The sequence below is a fragment of the Pseudocercospora fijiensis genome, assembly GCF_000340215.1.
Source record: "Pseudocercospora fijiensis CIRAD86 unplaced genomic scaffold MYCFIscaffold_7, whole genome shotgun sequence".
NCBI lineage: Eukaryota > Fungi > Ascomycota > Dothideomycetes > Mycosphaerellales > Mycosphaerellaceae > Pseudocercospora > Pseudocercospora fijiensis.
Genome location: NW_006921538.1, coordinates 3807919 through 3827906, shown reverse-complemented (window position 1 = coordinate 3827906; position 19988 = coordinate 3807919). Strand labels below are relative to the sequence as shown.

At 52.9% G+C, this 19988-nt stretch overlaps 10 protein-coding genes across 10 annotated transcripts; 5 read left to right on the top strand and 5 right to left on the bottom strand.

Moving 5' to 3' along the window:
- The first annotated feature begins 208 nt into the window (after window positions 1-208).
- On the top strand, window positions 209-2857 carry MYCFIDRAFT_86920 (uncharacterized protein). Its single transcript, XM_007931266.1, has 2 exons — window positions 209-2603; window positions 2678-2857. Exon 1 carries the CDS (start codon window positions 372-374, stop codon window positions 2601-2603), a length of 2232 nt encoding a protein of 743 aa, XP_007929457.1. The 5' UTR covers window positions 209-371; the 3' UTR covers window positions 2678-2857.
- A 593-nt stretch (window positions 2858-3450) lies between these two features.
- On the bottom strand, window positions 3451-5338 carry MYCFIDRAFT_177498 (uncharacterized protein; the record flags this gene model as incomplete). Its single annotated transcript, XM_007931265.1, has 6 exons — window positions 3451-4966; window positions 5010-5027; window positions 5055-5065; window positions 5094-5136; window positions 5175-5264; window positions 5304-5338. 6 exons carry the CDS (start codon window positions 5336-5338, stop codon window positions 3451-3453), a joined length of 1713 nt encoding a protein of 570 aa, XP_007929456.1.
- Window positions 5339-5585: 247 nt separating this feature from the next.
- On the top strand, window positions 5586-5981 carry MYCFIDRAFT_78260 (uncharacterized protein; the record flags this gene model as incomplete). The annotated part of the gene is made up of 1 exon (XM_007930772.1): window positions 5586-5981. One exon carries the CDS (start codon window positions 5586-5588, stop codon window positions 5979-5981), a length of 396 nt encoding a protein of 131 aa, XP_007928963.1.
- Window positions 5982-6426: 445 nt separating this feature from the next.
- On the bottom strand, window positions 6427-6799 carry MYCFIDRAFT_177496 (uncharacterized protein; the record flags this gene model as incomplete). The annotated part of the gene is made up of 3 exons (XM_007931264.1): window positions 6427-6509; window positions 6537-6712; window positions 6756-6799. The coding sequence occupies 3 exons, from the start codon at window positions 6797-6799 to the stop codon at window positions 6427-6429; spliced, it is 303 nt and encodes a 100-aa protein (XP_007929455.1).
- Window positions 6800-7240: 441 nt separating this feature from the next.
- MYCFIDRAFT_212079 (uncharacterized protein) lies at window positions 7241-8043 on the top strand. The gene has a single exon (XM_007931263.1). The coding sequence runs from the start codon at window positions 7330-7332 to the stop codon at window positions 7858-7860; it is 531 nt and encodes a 176-aa protein (XP_007929454.1). The 5' UTR covers window positions 7241-7329; the 3' UTR covers window positions 7861-8043.
- A 287-nt stretch (window positions 8044-8330) lies between these two features.
- On the top strand, window positions 8331-11017 carry MYCFIDRAFT_198746 (uncharacterized protein; the record flags this gene model as incomplete). The annotated part of the gene is made up of 3 exons (XM_007931262.1): window positions 8331-8346; window positions 8479-8741; window positions 8792-11017. The coding sequence occupies 3 exons, from the start codon at window positions 8331-8333 to the stop codon at window positions 11015-11017; spliced, it is 2505 nt and encodes an 834-aa protein (XP_007929453.1).
- Window positions 11018-11053: 36 nt separating this feature from the next.
- MYCFIDRAFT_177494 (uncharacterized protein) lies at window positions 11054-11471 on the bottom strand (the record flags this gene model as incomplete). The annotated part of the gene is made up of 2 exons (XM_007931261.1): window positions 11054-11262; window positions 11297-11471. The coding sequence occupies 2 exons, from the start codon at window positions 11469-11471 to the stop codon at window positions 11054-11056; spliced, it is 384 nt and encodes a 127-aa protein (XP_007929452.1).
- Window positions 11472-12738: 1267 nt separating this feature from the next.
- On the top strand, window positions 12739-13299 carry MYCFIDRAFT_78257 (uncharacterized protein; the record flags this gene model as incomplete). Its single annotated transcript, XM_007930771.1, has 1 exon — window positions 12739-13299. The coding sequence occupies one exon, from the start codon at window positions 12739-12741 to the stop codon at window positions 13297-13299; it is 561 nt and encodes a 186-aa protein (XP_007928962.1).
- Window positions 13300-14896: 1597 nt separating this feature from the next.
- MYCFIDRAFT_177492 (uncharacterized protein) lies at window positions 14897-16539 on the bottom strand (the record flags this gene model as incomplete). The annotated part of the gene is made up of 10 exons (XM_007931260.1): window positions 14897-14975; window positions 15020-15057; window positions 15087-15501; window positions 15527-15535; window positions 15594-15606; window positions 15641-15747; window positions 15778-15800; window positions 15844-16274; window positions 16307-16432; window positions 16467-16539. The coding sequence occupies 10 exons, from the start codon at window positions 16537-16539 to the stop codon at window positions 14897-14899; spliced, it is 1314 nt and encodes a 437-aa protein (XP_007929451.1).
- Window positions 16540-16565: 26 nt separating this feature from the next.
- On the bottom strand, window positions 16566-19970 carry MYCFIDRAFT_177491 (uncharacterized protein; the record flags this gene model as incomplete). The annotated part of the gene is made up of 22 exons (XM_007931259.1): window positions 16566-16790; window positions 16823-16871; window positions 16896-16985; window positions 17019-17073; window positions 17115-17361; window positions 17393-17419; window positions 17457-17473; window positions 17523-17555; window positions 17582-17688; window positions 17715-17765; window positions 17818-17911; window positions 17952-17973; window positions 18002-18310; window positions 18346-18567; window positions 18599-18629; window positions 18664-19234; window positions 19289-19477; window positions 19515-19592; window positions 19635-19658; window positions 19683-19859; window positions 19893-19917; window positions 19944-19970. 22 exons carry the CDS (start codon window positions 19968-19970, stop codon window positions 16566-16568), a joined length of 2670 nt encoding a protein of 889 aa, XP_007929450.1.
- Between the last annotated feature and the right edge of the window lie 18 nt (window positions 19971-19988).

The following is a 19988-nucleotide window of genomic DNA, read 5'->3' as shown; positions in this document are numbered from 1 at the left end:
GGAAAGAGCCAATGGCGATTCTTTCTTACTCAAAAGCTCCACAATTTTCGAAGAAGGTACGACGGACCCATGACGCTTCCCTGCCTTACCCCGCGCCGTTGCTCGTTGTTTGGCGGGCGGGCCGCGGGCAGTGGCAGTATCACGTTTAGCAGCGGGATTCTTCGCCGCAGAAATGGCAAGGTGCCAACATGCTCCAGCAAAAGCTCATCGCTCTCCCTTTTCTTCACCGAACTATTTCTCCTCGCACACCAGCACTCCTCGCACGCACACAAGCACTCCTCGCTCGCACACCAGCACTCCTCGCACGCACCCAACACCACCTCCACACATCTCCACCACACTCAGCAACACCCACCAAACGAGATCTCACCATGGGCGAGTGTCCCATCAGAACAGCACCCATTGGCGGTGGCGGGACTCGCAACCGTGACTGGTGGCCCAACGAGCTGCGATTGAACATCCTCCGCCAGCACTCACCCGTCACCAACCCATTGGGCGAGAAGTTCGACTACGCCTCTGAGTTCAAGAAGCTCGACTATGCCGCCCTCAAGAAGGATCTCCACGCATTGATGACCGACTCCCAGGACTGGTGGCCGGCAGATTGGGGCCATTACGGTGGTCTGTTTGTGCGCATGGCCTGGCACAGCGCTGGTACATACCGTGTCTTTGACGGAAGAGGTGGCGGTGGTCAGGGGCAGCAGCGGTTTGCCCCATTGAACTCCTGGCCAGACAATGTCAGCTTGGACAAGGCTCGACGCCTGCTGCTCCCAATCAAGCTCAAGTATGGCAACAAGATCTCTTGGGCGGATCTTTTCCTCCTCACCGGAAACGTCGCTCTGGAGTCCATGGGCGTCAAGACGGAGGGTTTCGCCGGTGGACGTGCCGACGTATTCGAGGCTGACGAGTCGGTCTATTGGGGTGGCGAGACCACCTGGCTCGGAAACGAGGTCCGTTACTCGGAGGGCAAAGAGGGTGTCGCCGGGCACGGTGTCGTCGATGGCGACCAGTCCAAGAAGGAGCACAAGGACATCCACTCTCGCGACCTTGAGAAGCCGCTGGCCGCAGCTCACATGGGTCTCATCTACGTCAACCCAGAAGGCCCAGACGGCGTCCCAGACCCACTGGCTTCTGCCCGCGACATCAAGACCACTTTCGGTCGCATGGCCATGAGCAACGAGGAGACCGTTGCTCTTATCGCTGGCGGCCACACTTTCGGCAAGACGCACGGTGCTGCTCCATCCGACCATATGTCTGTCGAGCCACACGCTGCCCCAATTGAGCTGCAAGGACTTGGCTGGACCAACAGCTACCGATCTGGCAAGGGACCAGACACCATCACATCTGGTCTCGAGGTCATCTGGACCAAGACTCCCGTCCAGTGGAGCAACTTCTACCTTGAATACCTCTACAAGTACGACTGGGAGCTTACCAAGTCGCCAGCTGGTGCCAATCAGTGGGTCGCTAAGACCGACGACCAGCCTATCCCAGATCCATACGACCCCAACAAGTTCCGCAAGCCGACCATGTTGACCACCGACTTGGCTCTTCGATTCGATCCAGAGTTCGACAAGATCTCTCGATCATTCCTCGAGGACCCCGTCAAGCTCCACGATGCATTTGCTCGCGCTTGGTTCAAGCTTCTCCACCGTGATATGGGTCCACGCGACCGCTGGCTGGGACCAGAGATTCCAAAGGAGGAGCACATCTGGGAGGATCCAATTCCAAAGTCCACCACCAGCGTTTCCGACTCTGATGTCCAGGCTCTCAAGAAGCAGATCCTTGGTGCCGGCATTCCAAACGAGGAGCTCATCCGCGTGGCCTTCGCATCTGCCTCCACCTTCCGTTGCACTGACAAGCGTGGTGGTGCCAATGGTGCCCGCATCCGCCTTGCTCCACAAAAGGACTGGGAGGTCAACAACCCAAAGCAGACCGCTCAGACCATCAGTACCCTCGAGGGCATTGCCAAGTCCTCTGGCAACATCTCCGTTGCCGACATCATCGTCCTCGCCGGTGCCGCCGCTCTGGAGCAGGCTTCCGGCCAGCCTGTGCCATTTACTCCAGGCCGAGGTGATGCCACTGAGGCCCAGACCGACGCCGAGTCTTTCACCCACCTCGAGCCACAGGTCGATGGTTTCCGAAGCTACGGCCACTCTAGCTCGCGTGTCAAGACTGAGCAGTTCCTTGTCGACCGTGCTCACCTTCTCGGCCTGTCTGCTCCAGAGCTTGTTGTCCTCCTAGGTGGTCTCCGTGTCCTGAACCAGAACTTCGACGGGTCGGCCCATGGCGTCTTCACCAAGACTCCAGGCAAGCTCACCAACGATTTCTTCACCAACCTCCTCGACGTCAACACCGCCTGGAAGTCTGTCGGCAACGAGGTCTACGAGGGTGTCGACCGCAAGACCGGCGCCAAGAAGTGGACTGCCACCCGCGCCGACCTCGTCATCGGCTCCCACCCAGAGCTGCGCGCTATTGCTGAGGTGTATGCCTCCGCAGACAACGCCCAGAGGTTCCAGCAGGACTTTGTCAAGACGTGGCACAAGATCATGAATGCCGACCGATTTGATCTGACTTCTGCAGCCAGTAAGGCTCGCCCCAACCTTTGAGTAGGTCTTATGTCTTCATAAGGCTGTCTCTTTTGACATTCGACGTCTAAACATTTGCTGATGAATTTCCACAGAGTAAAAGCTGTGCCTCCGACAGCACCAAAACCAATGATACCATGATTCGATGCGTGAGGGGATGAAGGAAGGGAAGAGATGGATGGGATGAGAATGATGCATATCCAAAAGCATCTTTTCTGTGTACAAAGTACGAAGAAATCAAATACAGAGATTCACATCTACCGTGTTTTGCTTTCGGCATTTCCCAATCGCTGCTGTGCTATCCGCTACACACCCCACTCCAAGGCTTAGTTTGACAATTCTCGCACTTAATGACGAAGCTCACGTTACTAAATTCTCATATCCTAGCAAAGCATGCATTGCAGCCGACCGGAAAAGTGGAGCAACACTTTCCGACACGGCCTTTCCATGGCAAGCACACACGACTCTGGGCTTCCGCGCATCGAGACCAAGCCAATACCGTTACTACACCTTCTATACCAGATCCAAGTCTCCGTATATCGGTATACGAACATTAAGACCCTCCTCCCCTCCCTACTGTACATTGTCGTCGTCGTCGCCAAGGATCCGAATCCGAATTTGCTACATTCAGATTGCGCCCGGTGACCGGTGATCGAACAATGGAAAGGGAAAGGAAAGGAAAGGTAGGATGAGATTGAGAGTGAGGTGGTCTTGGAACTTGGAAGAGATGGGAATGCAAGAGATGGGGAAAAGGAACATTGGCAAGAAAGAGGTGATTTGACAAGAAGTTTTGGAGGTTCTTCTCAGTCTTCTAATAACTAGTAACTTAACTCTCACAGCACGGATATCGAAGATATAGGGTATTTGCCTACCACCTATGCTCGGGCTCTTCTTCTACCCGTACGGTCTGGTATGTCTCTCGAGAAGTCTGGTAACTATCGAACCAGCTGACCTTCTCATCCTCTCCACGCTCCAGCTTCTCCTGGATCTCGTATTCCTGCTCCTGCCGCAGCGCCTGGAAATCACCATACTCTTCCTCGTCATCCGACACCGGCGCCATATCCTCGATGACGAAAGTTGAGCCTGTCGCCGGGCCAAATCCATAAGGAAACCACTTCGCGGCAGCCGCTTTCAACGCAGCCTTCTTCGCTCGAACTGCTTCTGGGAACACGCAGTCATCACCGTAGTCTGTCTGATAACGTGGCTTCAGCCTGTTGCGGAGTCCTTCCATCCTCTCAGGATTGGTCCTCATCTCCTCGAAATGCTTGCTGGCATCCAAAGCGCCGAAGTCGATGTGCAACACATAGCAGGGAATGATCTGGTCCTGGTCGAAAACGATGAACTCCGCCCCATTTGGAGACACGTGCGAGTGCGCTCCTTCGCGATACACACCTTCTGTTCGTCTTGTCTCTTCACGACCGACTTGAAGCGATCGGCCCATCAATGTCGCGCAGATCAACATCCGCATCCCAGGGATGTCTTTTGGCGAACGTACGTCGTACTGTCCCCGTGCATTGGCAGCGTAACAAGACGCAACTTCAATGGATGGGCTTGAGTATATTCCAATGCCGAAAGATGCGCCGCAACGAATGTCCAACTTGTCCAGACCAGACTTCTTCCCGCCAATCTCTTGGCCAGGAACCGTAAACCCATATCGCACAATTGAAGCCACTCTCGACAGTGGCGCGCCATGGAACGTGACATGTGGCTCCGACAGATACTCGGCAATGCCTTCCACCGAATCAACCACTCTGCCAGAGCGGATGTCCTTCCGCTTCACACACTCACGAAGCTGCGAGTGATTGAAAGTCGTCAATTCCTCCTTCATCGCTTGACGTCGGCGGAGAAACCGACCAACAAGATCCGCACGGAACACAGGCTCGACATGCACGACGCGAAAGTCTTCCGGCAATTCCTCCAAAATCTCCGAAACTGAACACCCGAGCACGAACTTGGCCGTGTCGTTCACAGTGAGAAGATCAACGCCGTGTTCATTTTCGAGGATTTGGCTCCAGTCCGTGAGCTTCGCAGCATCCCATCCCATCCCGGCCTGGCCTCTGACCTTGCGAGTGGGTCTGCGACTTTCTCTAAAGTCTTTCCGGTAGCCGACCGCAATCTCTGCCAATTGCAAGAGCATGATGCCGAAGTCGTGTGTGCTCCAGCAACACGGTGCCGTGAAGTCATCTAATCTTCTGCGCGAAAGCACGGCACTGTGCGCCAGTACTTCCAGCCTTCCGCCTTCCTTACGACAAAGCTCGACTTCCACGTCTTCCAAGTCAAACGTCCAGCGAACTTGACTACATCTCCAGAGGACTCCGAACGGGACATGCCGCTCCAGAAGATCGTTCAGCAGATCCGTGGCTGCGCTGGCATGGTCTAAGAATCTCGCGGGTCGAATGAATGATGTCTCTTCCTCTTCTTCATCACGGAAATGTTGGTCTTGGTCTTCGAAGGATGCAGACATAAAATCACTCATGCTGCATCTTTCTTTCGAACCAGATGCGTGCGAACTCTATATTGCTTGCTGTCGAGGAAGATGATGCCCAAAAAACGCCTTGGGATAATATTGCAGAAAGGAAAGGATGTCAGGACGTGTGAATGAAGACCAAGACTGGCATGTGAATCATGCTTTCGTGGCGGTGGCGTGCGGTGTCAGTGTACGGAGACGGTGACGGGTGGCTGCTCTGACACCTCACATAGCCGAAACTATATAAGCCACACAGCGCAGGCGATACGCGCAGCAAACAAATACTCATCGACAAAAGAGCTATAAGCTATCTTTGCGTTTGCTGTCGGTATCGATGAAACTTCTCGGAGTCACAATCTTGGGAGGAACTCGTTACGGTGGATGGAGTCGGTAAAAGCACTTCAAACATAGAAGTGATATCACGTTGCCCGGCAAGCCGATCTCCCTCGCCTATCAACTTGTTGACGGAAAGAAAGAAAGACAACCCTCACTCACATTCTCTGATGCCAAGTATCATACTTGGATGTCTTCCTGGCATGGCGGGTCTGATCGGCATCCTGACCATCGCCATCAAGCATCGCTTGGCCCTGACAGCTATGGCCTGGATGCAAACCGTTCTCGGCTCGCCTCTCATTCTGATCTGCTCGCTTCCAGAGATTCATATTGGTGGCCATACCGAGCGGACAACGGCCATGGGCATTTTCTTCGTCATGTACTGTGCTGGCAATATCGGATGTCCACACATGTTCTTGGACTCGGAAGTGCCACGTTGTCCCACGGCCATCAAAGGACTTCTTGGTGCGTATGCTGCGGTCGCTGTGCTCACTGCCATCTACTGGGCCATGTGCTGGACAAGCAACAAGCGACGTGCCATTTCCGGTACAGACTGTGAGCCGCAAATTACCGAGTCGTTACATTTCCCGGCAGGATAGCAGAGTCGTTATCGAGAGCCAGATACGGCAAATAGATGGAGGGAGGGTGTTTCGGGCCACTCATCTTCTGCAATAAACATTGCCAGCCCAGCCACTGACCTTGTCAGCGCGTTACATCCGATGAGATGTTCTGTTCTTCTGGCGATACCAACAAGTACCAGAAAAGCGTTGCTCGTCTTTTGGAGCCGCGGACGAGGATGAGATTTGGTTCTGTCAGATGTTTCGAGTCGCATTTTCCAGTAATACGAAGACGCGCGGCATCTTCTCAAGAGCATCATCAGAGTATTCTAGTAACGCTCCGTAGTACACCTCGATTAAGCGAGATGGCGGACGGGGGTAATCCCCGTAAACGGCAGCTAGCTTGAAAGCGTTAGACGTAAACTTTTTAAAGGTACGGATAATTCCTTTAGGCAGTACGCTAGCTTTGACTAGTTAGATCCCGTTTTCAGGGATCACCGCCGTCCGCCATCTCGCTTAATCGAGGTGTAGCTCCGTAGACAAGATCCCTGGATGCTGACTCAGGGGTAGCTAGTTGACAGAAAAGCTGAATTCAACCTAGGCGTAGAACTGTGGTATACTTGGCAACTTTCCGCGTTCCGCAGAACGGAATATCAGTGTTAGAGGATGCCGATACTGGTATGACTCCAAAGATGAGGATTCCAACCAAGAGGGTGCAAAGAGCAAAGTTGCCTTGGCGATCTGCGAACCGACTACCCTGGTATAGAATAATCCTAGCATGCTTTTGATGAAGGGTCAAAACAACTCTTTATACACGAGCTCGACAGATATACCCAGCAGCGAAGGTCTTTCGTCCGCATTCTGAGCGCTTGGCTGCCATCGTTGATGAGTATCGACAGTATCAACTCCGCACACTCTACCTCAATACCCAGTAGTAAGCAACAGCCTGGGCCTCAATTGGCATTGGTCATCGGAAGCAATAGTCGTGCAGCCGCAGCCGAACACCTGCCAACCCAAGGTATCGGGACGCGAGGCCATAGAATATCCTAGTACAAGCTCAACGTCTGTTTAGACTTCAGTTCTCCGATACGCCACATCGCTCTCGAGGATGGCGTATATCCTGGCGACATAACCATGCAAACTCAGCTAATGCTGGAATCACCGAGGCAGTGACGTCGAGCTTCAGCCTGTGATTGCGTGAACACCAACAGGCATAGCTTAGTGAAACAGATGAGGAGGAGGTGTTGGGAATACAAAGGAGGCAGCATCTCCTCAGGAAGAACCAGACATCACAACCGAGACCACGATCCTCAAGCTCACCTTCCGCTCGATCACCTGCCGAGCTTCCAACAAAGAAGCCACACCACAACCTCAAACCAACCCTCTCAAAATGCTTCTCCTCCAACCCGTCCAGCTCCTCCTCTTCTCGACCATAACCTCAGCCCTCACAGTCATCCCCCGCCAAAACAGCCAAGTCTACAACGACCTAACCTCAATCAACGGAAAAGTCCAATCCCTCACCGCCTCAGTCAATTCCTGGAATGGCGCAGACCTCGCCGGAGCCCTCCCAATCAACACCGCGGCCTCGGACCTCAAATCCGAGATCGATACCGCAACTGCAAATACACCTTCCTACCCAGAAATCAGCGACGCAGAAGCCGACGCGATATTGAATTTCATTGATTCGAACTTAAAACCTAGTGTGAAAGCCGCGGCGGATGCTGTGTCTGCGAAGGCGGGGAATTTCAAGGCGGTGGGAGTGGCGAGTATCGTGTCTTCGACGCTGGCGGATTTGAAGGCTTCGACGCAGGCGTATGGGAATGCTTTGATTGCGAAGGCGCCGAGTGGGGTTAAGAGTCAGGCTCAGACGGAGTTGGATACTATTGTGGGTTATATCACGGCTGCGCAGGGCAGTTTCTGATCTGCTGATCAAGCATTTATGCTCGGTCGATATTCATATGTGCCCTGGACATCCCTTTGGCGATTACAGAGTCTATCTTGAGCATCTCGACTGGGACCTTGTGGGAATGGCTGGCCAAAAGCAAAGTTGTAGGATAGCTGTATATGATGCAAAACCGATGCATAGCATTTCGTCCTGGCATGCAATTCGTTGATCAAGTACAGTCCTCAACCAAGTTGGATAACAAACTTTTGAAAGTATGCCGTGATAGCAGTACTCACTACCCCAAACGATACTATCTTTGCCCTTGAAGTTGTCTACCGGTTTCTTTGTTCTTTTATGATGGGCTTCAAACTTACCAATTCCGGACATCAGCTTCCGGCTACAAGTGACATTTCTTTCTTTGTCCACAAATTCCGGAAATCTAGACAACTAGGATCTTGGTTGAAGACTTTCCGATGTTCCACATTCGATTTGGCTTCGCATAAACCATGGCAACTGGCTCCGGTGAGCTCGCTGACGGTCACAGTCACCGAAAAAGTGGTCCCCGATCGTTCAGCATCTTTCGCAGATCTGGAAGGCGCCGCACCTCCAGCAAGTACGATGATACACCGAAAGTATCCTCTGAAGCTCATACAGGAACTTTTCACAGTGAAGGCGGCAAGAAGATCAACAGGCCAGATCCACTCATCCGAAGCTCAAGTGATCGTGTCAATGAGGACTGGATGGGCGCTGGTCACGATCCTCGGTCGGTTGGGTCGGCCAACAATACAAAGCCACTACCTGCCCAATCACAAGCGTCGCCAGTTCTGAACTTGTTCACTGGCTACAAGGGCGGCCGAAACGGAGCCCAGCAGGCATCGTGGCCAGGCAAACCCATATACGATCCGCAACGAGCGACTGTGAGGTGAACGCCGACAAAGAGATACCTGAGATACTGATGAACTCGTAGGAGATTCGACGACACAATAGTGGCAGCCAAACCAACTATAGCTGGCCTAGCTCGCGATCCACTTCTCCGGCTCTTCGAGATCGACAGACCACAGATTTCCAATCCAGCCATACGCAATCTGATGCCGCAATTCCTGCCATTCCAAGCCATGACAAGACTACGAGCGGCGAGAAGGAGAAGTGGACTCCGAGGGCATTACTCAAGGCTCGCGAGTTTGGCCAGTGGGACACGGCGTGGCAGCTGGAGAAGTCATTCGAAATACCGCACGAGAACGATGATAAGATTTCGCAGAAGCTACGAGACGAGATAGAGGCGGCGAGGACACCCAAGTCGAAGCAAACTTCCCCAAAGAATGAGCGTAAAGACATGATCAAAGCTGAAGAATTCCGAAAGTCCGAGGAAAGCGACAACTCCAGCTTGGCTTTGAAGTCCAGTGCCACGAATCAGACCTTCTCTTCGATCGAAAACTCCTTGGCCGATGACAAAGCACAGAGGAAGCCAGTGAAAGATACCGATAAGCTGCTCAAGCAGGCCTTAAAGAAGCGGAGCGTCATTCAAAAACTGGAAACCCGAGCGAAGGATGAGGGTCGCTCAGAGAACTGGACTGAATTGCAGGTTCTGGTGGCGAAGATCGATAAGGAGAAGACCGAGCTTCTCCAGTTGGAGGGCAGGATTGCTACTCTTCGCGGTGAACATCCAGCGGACGAGTTTCTCAAGACCGGGACGGCGCAAGAAGCGGGCAAGAGAGAATCCGTTTCGACAATGAAGTCCAAATCGGCGCCGGAGCCTGTCACTTTGGAGGCTTCTGCTTCTTCTCAATCCAAGTCCACAGGCCCCTCTTCTCGCAGTCCAGACGCGGTGATAGTCGCACCACAACCTCAACCCCCAGCGTCGAGCTCCGCGTTAGGTGATTCGATCTCGTCGGCAAGTGTTCAGGATGAAATGGCGAAGTCCGCAGAACCAAAGACGGCCAGTCCGCTTTCACCAACGTTTCCGGCGGGACATCCGCTTGTGGGCCAAGAGAAGACATTGATTCGAGACATTCTCGAATGCGAGCATCGGATCTCGGACTGGATCGGAGTCGTAGCGAAAGCTGTGACTAGCGAGGACGTTTTGCTGAAACAGAGAGCCTGGCAGTACAAGACGAACGAGATCCCACAGTTCAGCAAATATGTCGCACTGCGCCGCGAGGAACTGGCCAAGCTGAGGGCTCCCCAGCCGGAGCCAGTCGAAGATCCATTGGAGTCGCATGAGCCTACGCAGCTCTCCGACATAGAGGATGGGCCGGAGCACGCGATGGGCCCGAGATCTCCTCGTCCTCACGACAGTACGCTGGCCGATAGCAAAGCTGGGGAGGTGCCCAAAAACGGTACGGCAGACCCAAGCCACGACAAGAAGGATACAGTCCGCTGGCCACTGCTTGAAGAGAAAGAGGACTACGATCTCAAGAAGTTGCAGCCTCAAGGTCTACAAGCTTCGATGTGGACAGACCCGAATTCGCCATCCGATGAAAAGGATCGTTTGAACTCGTTGGATTGGGCGATGTTGCCAACCAAAGAGCAAATCATCGAAGTACCCGCAAAGGCAGCTGGCACCCCTGACACACCCGGTCTCTTCTCCATCGCCCCACGCCGGAGATCGAAGAACGTGACCGAAGAGGAGGCAGCACGTCTGAAAGAGGCCGCAGCAGTGAAAACACCACCTGCGCCCAGCTCTCCGCCCATTTTCTCTCCGGAGAAAGCAAGCTTTGCCAGCGGAGCCGAAGCCTCACCATCCGACAAGCTCCATCGACGCTCGAAATCCGTTTCCTCCGCCCTCCCTTCACCGGTTTCAGTCCACAGCACTCGCCGCCCATCATCCGGAACCTTCGCATCAGGCCAAGCGCCAAAATTCGTACACTCCAAAACCTCGCCCCTGGAACCACGTTTCTCCACCACCTCCGCCCAGCTGACCCGCGACCTGGACTACTCGTCTTTGGAAAAGTCTTATAACGATGTCCTCGAAAAATTGAAATCCCTCACCTCTGAACGGGAGTATTGGGAGCGAAAAGCTCGAGGTCTGGGCGATGCCGAGCATCAGAACTTGACCGAGCAGTTGTCCAAAACCAAGGCGGAGTTGTCGTTGACGCATGATCAGAGGGATTATTGGATGCGGATTGCGAATGATCGGGGGGAGGAGATTGAGGAGTTGAAGGGGAGGATTGCGAGTTTGGAGAAGGAGGTCTAGCTCACGCGGCGTCGTCTCGTTTCGAATTGCAGGGTTTCAGTCGGCGGATTGTGTATTTAGTTCCTTGCTGATCTTGCTGGAATGGAGCGTTGTGGTGTCTTGGACGGTGATTTCGACGGATATTCGGTAGGATCTCTTTTCATCTAGAGGGAAGGTGAAGTTTAGCCAGTGTCCGCGAAATATTGTAGCTCTATCATCGGAGCCAGAATCTAACAGCTGTGTTTGATCCGAAGAGCCTGGTGAGGCTCGTCCAGTTGAATTGTTGTTTCATGAACCTACCTTCCGGGTGCGTCACGCAGAGGTTGACAGTTCTGACAACACACTTATCGTCTCCAACGCCGCCCAGCACCTCCATGATCACGTCCGCCAGTTGTTCGACTGTTGGCTCGAAGCCCCTTTTCACCTCTATGCCTTCCCAAGCTCTCGCCAATTTTTCTTCGATATACACCGTCATCTGTTGTAACGCGCTCGAATCTGCCATTTTTGCAATATGCGGCGGAAAATGAAGGGAAGTGCTGGGTATGTGCTCTGATGGTGAGATGCTGTGGTGGAAGATGAAGGCAAGACAGGCGATGTGAACTTCAACTTCAGTTGCACGAGCCACCATCGTAGCTTCAGGACTTCAACGGTCGAACAGATCTATGCGCTAAGGCTGACAGCAGCTATCCACGACTATCAAGACTCCAGCATATCTTATTCGCTTCTTGGCTACGACTCAAGTTTTCCTATGTGCTGTGCTGGGCGGAAGCAATTGGAGACTTCAGACCTTGCTCTCACCTCTTCTACGTCGAAGTACTGATGGTCCGACGCTGTGGCCGCTTCCATTTTCGAATATACTCTAGGATGGAACTTCACCTGTGTCCTTCGCTCCGACTGCAATTCCAAGCGCTTCAATCGAGAAGTATTCTCAATGTCCCCTTCTCCATCTTTGAGACGACCGCCCCTGATCAAACAGGCCTCGGTGGAGATCAGACAGCCTTCTTTCTCATGCCACATGACCTTACGTGTCTCATAGCTGCGTGCTGACTGCATGTATCTCAGCCGAGTTTGCTACCAATGTTTGCGAACCCCCCTGATTGGAGCATTACAATGGAATCGGGTACGGCTGAGTCCTGCCTTCTTGAACATTTTGGTCCAAGTCCCTTCAGACACAGACGGTGCTTTTGGAATCACCAGACTGTGATATAAATTTCTTCTCTTCCAAGCACGGAATATTACGCCACGACTCTGGAGTCTAGGAAAGGAGGAAGCAGCTCTGATCTCCAGCATTACCTCCAGAGTTGCAGAGGCCGGAAAGGAAAGCTCATGTTGAGATTTTGATTAAAGATTATCACTGTGACCGTGACCACGACGCCAGTCACCTCTTTGATGACCAGCATGGAGTGGACGTCCTGCTCACGTGCGTCGGCAACCTCTTCCGAAAAAGAAAGTCTCCTTTACTCGTCAGGGAAAAAAGGTCTGACCTGTGATTGCCCAGGAGGTTTCGTATGGGTCAAGGCACACCACTTCCAAGATGCCACTGCATTCACGAGCCCGTGGAGCCTTTGTATATAGCCATTCCGCCACCTCAAACTCGGTCCAACAAATCTCCTTCGAAGCTCAACCTCCGGCGCAGTCTACAGCCTGCCGTACTTTCAAGAACCCTTCGCAGCCTACAACCTTCGAAAGCAACTATACAGCTTGCAGAGATAGAGCTGAAAGCCTGAACGACAGCTTGAATGATGACCGTCCTTCCCCCAAGCTACCTCAAGCCGCGCCTTGTGCTCATATACGAGCACGGCGTGTTGCCAAAGCAGACTTTCCTCCAGATCGGCCTTATTCCGATCGAGAGACCGATCCTAGACAGCGACGGCGAGATCAAGACTTGCTTTTGCGCCGACCCGCTCGACGCCAGCAACCCAGCCGTAAAGGATGAACCATTAAAGCGAACTTTCCTCGCGGCCTCGGACTGCGGACACGCACATGCCCGTGAATGTAGCATCACATGGTACAGCGACCACAGCCGCTGCCCATATTGTGGCGTAAACCATTACGACACAGACGGAGACATCAATCAAGCCCTCGAGGTCAGTCAAGACCTGTTCGACATGAAGCAAGGGTTCTACAACCTATACAGTTCTTCGAGCATGGTCTCCGACGAGAAGATCAGGCTGGAGGCTCCAAGACTGAGGCATAGTGTTTTCTTCTCTCAGCATACCATCTCCTCATCACAGCCTGCGATCCGACCAAGGGCGCACAGTACGGAACCTTTGGCATGGCTGCCTCTGGTGACGGACGCATAGAGGTTCAAGCACTCCTTGAAATTTTGGATCAAATCAATTTGAGTTCTAGATCGATTACGGTGCTGAGAGAACAAATTCCTTCGCGGGTCAAGGGCAGGTTTCCAGGGGTGAAGGAAATGCCTATTGAGACGTGGGTGGCTGTGCATGACTTCGCTACTGAGCTTACCTCGCTTGCACTTCATCATTACGCCGTGGGATGTGATATTGGTTGCTAAGGCATAGAGTCTCTTGAGATCTGAGTCGGATAATGGGAAATATTTGGGAAGTAGACGGATCTTGTGGAGTGGATCAGCCTCTAAGGCAACAATATAGGAGGGGCTTTGGAGCTGCTGGAGAGATTGGAAATGCTTCTTTGAACCCCTGTGGCATATTCTGGTAGATGGGATATGTATCAGTACTCTCACTTGTCGATAGCTTTGCAAAAGCCGGGTTTCATCCTCTGAATCGAGCAGAAACTCAAATGAGCGCCGGGTGAATACAAGAAACTGTGAACGAAGAGAAGCAGTTCAGCGAAAGCGCAGCCTTGTATAGTTGGAGCAGAATAAAATGTGCCGGGATCAAAATAACATTCCATGGTGCTCAGCGACGCTGTAACGATAACGGCATACTAAACCTTACTGTTTCCAGGCTCACTGATCCGTACAATTCTGTGAGCTAAATCATGAGCTTGGATGAAAAGCCTGTGATCGGACTGAAGGAACTCCGGACGCTTGACTTGACCACACTGTCTATCGGTACTTGTATACTTTTTCGGACACGCGAGATCTCGCGAAGCCTGCTGACAAGTCTCCCGACGCAAGTTCTCGATCTTGACTTTATAATTGTCACTCCGTCTACATCTCCCTCCGCTGTCTCTTAAGACACCGCATCCAAACTCAGTAGCGACTGGGAAAGGTAGGAGGAGGCCGCCGCTCACTGGAATTGCGGCTCTATTTCGATTGCAGGTGTTTCGTCTTACGCAAAGTAGACCTTTACTCTCCGTGGGGTGCTACCATAGGTTGAGAAGGAAGCGACATATACGACAGCACTCAGAAGCTTTAGGACTTAGCGAATCAATTCAAGTCTCAAGTTCAACACTATCTTTCAGCCTCCAAGTCCTGTCCCGACTTCAAGAATGGGCACTACGCCAAGAAACCTCATGCGCTACTCAGGCATCATCGCACTGCCTTCATCCTCAGCCCTCTCATCCCTAGTCGTGGATTCTGAAGTATGTTGCAACCATCAACGCTTCCAGTGAGCTGACCCGTCCGGCTCCCTCCGTTCTCGCTGCAACCACGCCGTTGGAAGAACAAACAGCATCTATGACCCAAGATCCTCATACTCTATCTCAGATATACCACTGCAAACTGCAGACGGCATGGCTACGGTCGTCAGTACACGTATACTGACTACGAAAATGGAAATGAATGGACATGAAATGCTCGTGTTGGACAGGAACACGCCAACTATCCTTGGATGGTCAATTCGATCCCGATGCTTGTACCTCAGGATTTCTGTGCTCAAACCGTGGGCCTAGTTGTCAGAAGTCAGAGTGATGGAATCGAGGAATAGGGATCGTAAGTCGAAGTACTAGAGTTGGAGATTCGGTATGCATGCATCAGAGGAGGTCGGTGGTTTTAGGATCGTTGAGTTCATGAAATTCTTTTGAACAGTGCTTCTTGTACAGGCTGAGCTTGCTTTCCCTGGTCCGATGAAGACCTATACCTTTGCGTTATGCCACTAATCTGCTAGACGAAGACGCCCGTGGCTTGAAGTCAACTATCACAGAGGACTGAAGCGGCGACGACTCTCCGACGCATGTTCCCCAGCACGTGGTCCAGAATACCCACGATGTCGATCACAGTCGGCCAGCGGATGTCTTCCACCTGCAGGGTCACGTCGCTAGGAAACAGGGTTGGTAGCGAATCATCCAGGTGCAATTCGCCCTTGGGGTCTTCACGGTGTTGGCGCTGGAAGATAGAGTAGTCTCGCGGTGCAAATAGCTCGCGATTGTCTCGATCAATAGGGAGAGGATCGGTAGAGGTAAAGATGAACTCGTTGGGATGCCTGGGGTGCGTAAGATTAACTTCATCTAGTGCCACTCTCCTGAATCGTCCCTCTCGCTTCAGGATTTGACGTCTAGCGGATGTGGCAATGGAGAAATAGAAGTAGTTCTCCCTCAAGCGAGAAAGAGCAGCAGTCGAGTCAGCTCCGAAACGAAGACTTCATTGTGCACTGCCCGACTTACCTCAAGGAGCTCGATCCGCGTTATCCTTCAGAGCCGTAACAAAACCAGCCGGCTAATTTATCGCCACCTTCCCTTCGAGACTTCATCAGGCCGTCATTGTCCTAGACTCGCCACGGGATGCGTGGTCAGTGTCTGCAAGCGGAGTCAGCCAGCAAAGGTGAACCACGCAAGTGACCATGGATGAGAGAAGAGGCAGCTCTTTCGTAGCAACTCCAACAACCCTCATCCATTTCCCACTACCAAAAGCTCACCTAACCGCACCGCCAGCATCGCCCTGCAGAGTTGTCCCTTTACAAAAACCCTCCATTCATCGGCACCTTGCCAGAGTCCTCACTCCCCTGCATCTTTTCAAATTGCTCTCTCGCCTCTTTCATCCACATCTGCCGCCATTTGCCGTCCCAGCCACCGTAGTAGTGAAATTGGTAGAGCTCAGGGGTTGGGTAGCGGGTGACGTTGAAGATCAGGCGGCTCTCGAGGAAGATGCGGTAGCCGGGGAAGGTGGTGTCGTCGGGGCCTTGGTAGGGTTTCATTGTGTTTCTTTGGTGGTGTTGTGCGCGGTGTTGGAGGGTGGTGGCGAAGCGTGATGGCGGGGGCAGCGATGCGATGCTGATGGTGTGAAGAAGGCGGGAATGCGGAGGGGGCGTGTTGCAAGTGCGCTGAAGAAGGGGACGACAGTGCTGTGATGGCGCGATGGTGTTGTGTGCGTGCGCGTGTGTGTCTGGTGATGGTGTTGTCGTTGCAGCAAGCTCTCATCTTTCGAAGGCTCAGCACCGCAACCACGGCCATCGACCACGACAACGAATTCTCTTCTCCCGCTGCCAGCCACAGGCCAACAAGATGATGAAAAGATCAAAGGCGGCGACCTCGGTGCCCAACCGGCGACCCCAAAGGGCGCGGCTGAATCACCTCAAGCGGTCGCCTCATCAAAAAGTATGCGCACCTCGCCCGTAGGCTGGGACACCGTCATCAGTCTCCGGAGTGCAATGCAGCTGACGACGGTGAGTCGGAGTCATTCATGAGCGACTCTGCTGTGAAGGGGTCAGTCGAAGCGTGGTGTGTTGTGGTCGAGTTTGTACGTACCTCGCGCCTGGTTGCCGGAGCCGAAGAAGAAAAGGAGAGAGTTGCGAAGAGAACTTCGAGCTGTTTTGTTCTCGCCTGAGCTTGGACCAACGGAGCTCGGCAACACCCTCAGGCAGCCATTGGCCTTTTCAACGGTTGCAGGGTCCTCTGCGGCTACTGGAGCGTTAGGCAAGAAGTGCTGGGTCTATTGAGCATTCAACAAGAAGCAATGAGGACGCGTACGGAGGATAGTATCGATAGAAGGGAGTGCTGGGAAGCTGTGAGGCTGGTCTTCGCTCGCTGTAATCACTGGGCATCGTAGTCTCTGCCTGACTCGAGAGAACCGGAACAGACAATCGATACATTCCTCAGAAGCGCCTCCATGGCGTCTGATCGCTTCCTTCAATCCAGCAAATGTCTCAAGTCTCGTCACGTCTTTCCCAATCGGCAGCTCTGTCCGTGTCGTAGAAGTCTCGCTGCTGTCGTTACTCATATCAGGACCAAACAGCTGTAACTTTTGTAATAGCACCTGGTATGTATCCGGTTTGGCTCTCTCCGTGGGGACAGCGGATATACAACAACCATCGCACAGCTCCGAGTGCACGGCTGACTCCCCTGTTACTATTCTGTTCCTGCGCGAACTCATTCAGGGGAAGCAAGTGTTTTGCGCAGTCGGGCCCCTGCTGATATCCATTGCCTGCTCCAACTCTGAGGACAACCTCTGCTCTCCGTGTCTGATCATACCGTTGCTCTCTTGTGTAGTATTGGTTCATTTCCTGTTGAAGTCCGCACCTCCGTTCCTCGAACAAGAAGCTCAGGGAGCTCGTTCTCGTTCTCGCTACGCCTTGGCAACAGCGCTAGGCGGCCGCACCCGTGGCCACGCCGCCCCTGGTTTCCGCAAACTCTTCGCCGCTTTCTTCCCTTCTTTCTTCGCCACTTCTTCCTTCGTTTTTCCATCGAGTATTCAGAACTCGAGAGCCCAGAGTACTCGCACACCGTCGCCCACGGCTATAACACTGCCCCCATCTGCTTCTTCATAGCACTCGGGGTCCTTGTTGCGGCCGAGATCAAAGTCCTTCGGACGGTTGCTGCGCTGCTCTGGGCTCAGGAGCGACATGACAAACTTCACGCCCCTCTTGTCCAGTCGTGGTCTAACCTGTCGTTGATACCATCGCAAACACTCCATGATGGCAGATAGCAGGTTTTTCTTTTAGGCAGAGACCTACATTTACTTTGCATCTGTCGCGCGCATATGGCGTTTGCCAGGAGAAGAGGAACGAAGGGACCCAGCATCAGCGCGTCGTGCTAGAGTAGCAATATGGTCGCCTCATTCCCCATCGCGCTACTGAAGAGCGGCAAGCATGACAGGCGCTTCCAGCGGTGGAAAGCTTCGGCTCGTACATCAAAAGAACCGACCCTACCAGGAGCATTCCATGCACCAACGAATCGCTCACAGCCATCTCGCCAGTCGAGAGCACATTGCTTGAGTACTGAATTCCTCTCACGAGCGGTCTCGGCCAGCTTTATGGCCAGTCTCTCTGCACCAGATGATATCAGTGCATCTTTGAGCACCGCAGCGACGGCCAGCCCACTTGGCAAGGGCGAGTAGCTCTCCGCTGAGATACAGAACACGGAAGAATAAGGCGGTGCCCACGCAGCTTGAGGATAGAGCAAGACTTCATCGATAGCATACCAGTCGTGGACAGGCGCAACACGCCCCTTCCACTATCGGACCTGTCACTGATATTGTACCTGCTCACTCTCCTTGCGTCTGCATTGAAAACTCCTTCACGCCGCTGAACCAGATTGAAAGCAGAGCGATAAGAGAGGTAGAGGTAGACGGCAGAAGGTGCATATGTGGTAGAAGGAGCCACTATGAAGAGCCTGAGAAGGAGGTAGAAAGCAAGCATCGCATCCAAACTTCTCGCATGTGAGTAGAATGGCAGCAAGGACCCATAAAGCACCACCAACCCCTCGCCCTCCTTTTCAACCCTCTTCCATCCCTCCCCCTACACCCCCATCCCTGCTTCCGTCCCTACCGATTCTCATACCCCATCCCCTTCCGCTTCCTCTTCCACGCCTCTTCATCCTCCGCCTCGCCAGCCGGCTTCCACTCCGCATCCGGATTGTACTGGATGGAATTCTCATTATGCTTGACGCCACCCCAGCCCCTGCCCTGCAGATTCATGGCGTACTCGTCACGGCTCTTCTTCAAGGCTTTGGTGTACTCCTTGCCGCGACCCCCGAAAATCACGTCTTCTTCGTCTTTTGGTGGGGAGTCATTCTCCTTAGCCTTGTTGCTTGAAGGTTGGACGTGCTGTTCTTTGTTATGCTGGCTTTGTTGAGATGTCTCCTTTGTCTTCGTGTCTTCTTCTGAATCTTGAACTTGCTCTTCTCTGCCACGCGGAGCTTGGCGCTCTTTGACGAAGGCTTCGTAGAGTGGCTGCTGCCAGGACTTGTCGCTCATCTCGGCGCGAGTGATGAAGGATGAGTGATGCTGTGGGGGAGGGTGATGGATCGTGAAGAAATCGTGAAGTTGTGCCATGGTCTGCTTGCTAGGCGGTTTGTGGAACAAGGTGGTTTGTGTTGTGTGGAAGTTCCAAGTTTGCAGCAGGAGAAGCGCGTTCATGCCAAGAGCTTTGTTCAAGGCTGGTAAAGATTGAATGCTCGTTCATGCCAAGACTATTGTTCGAACATTGTGACAAAGCCTACAGCATTCCATGCCAACATCGTTTATCGCCAGGTGTTGCAGGTCTTTGTGAGCTCTTTCGTTCCTCACCATATCATGACTCGTTGTAATAGACTGCTCCACGCTGACACAGGGTTGACTCTGTGTGCATACTTCAAAGCCCGACAGGCGAGTTGAGTTGGGTTCGATCCCCGGTGCACACGCTCAGTGTCCTGCTTCTTTCAGCTCTTGCTTTCCAACAGAGACCGATCTCGCCATTGAGGCCATTGAGATCTTCCATGCGGCGAAAACAAAAAGATAGCTGTTTCATACTGAACACTGGGTGTCGTAATCATTCAAAAAGGAGGCGCAAAAGGAGACTCGACCATATCAAATTAAATAGGTCTGAAGAGCAAAACAATCAACCACTCAAGCCCGGACGCATGAGTGGCTGTTGAAACCCAGACGGTGTTTCTTTTAGCTTCCAAATCCTAGAGCGGATGCTCTGTTGTGTGCCATTTTGCCATTTGCCATTTGCCGTCGCCAGCCAGGATTGTGATGAGGGGAATACATACCTCAGAACGAATTCTGAATTGGCCACGGAGGCTTGTGATCTCGGAGATCTTATTGGTTATGGACTGGTGTTTTGAGTGCGTACATAATGCTCAATCAGCTCGTCCTTCCGTTGACAGCGAGGTTTCGTGCGTTTGGCCACATACAGTCTTTGTATTCGGT

Excerpts from the sequence above, each read along its gene's own strand:
- MYCFIDRAFT_86920 (XM_007931266.1), top strand. The coding sequence starts at position 372 with ATGGGCGAGTGTCCCATCAGAACAGCACCCATTGGCGGTGGCGGGACT.
- MYCFIDRAFT_212079 (XM_007931263.1), top strand. The coding sequence starts at position 7,330 with ATGCTTCTCCTCCAACCCGTCCAGCTCCTCCTCTTCTCGACCATAACC.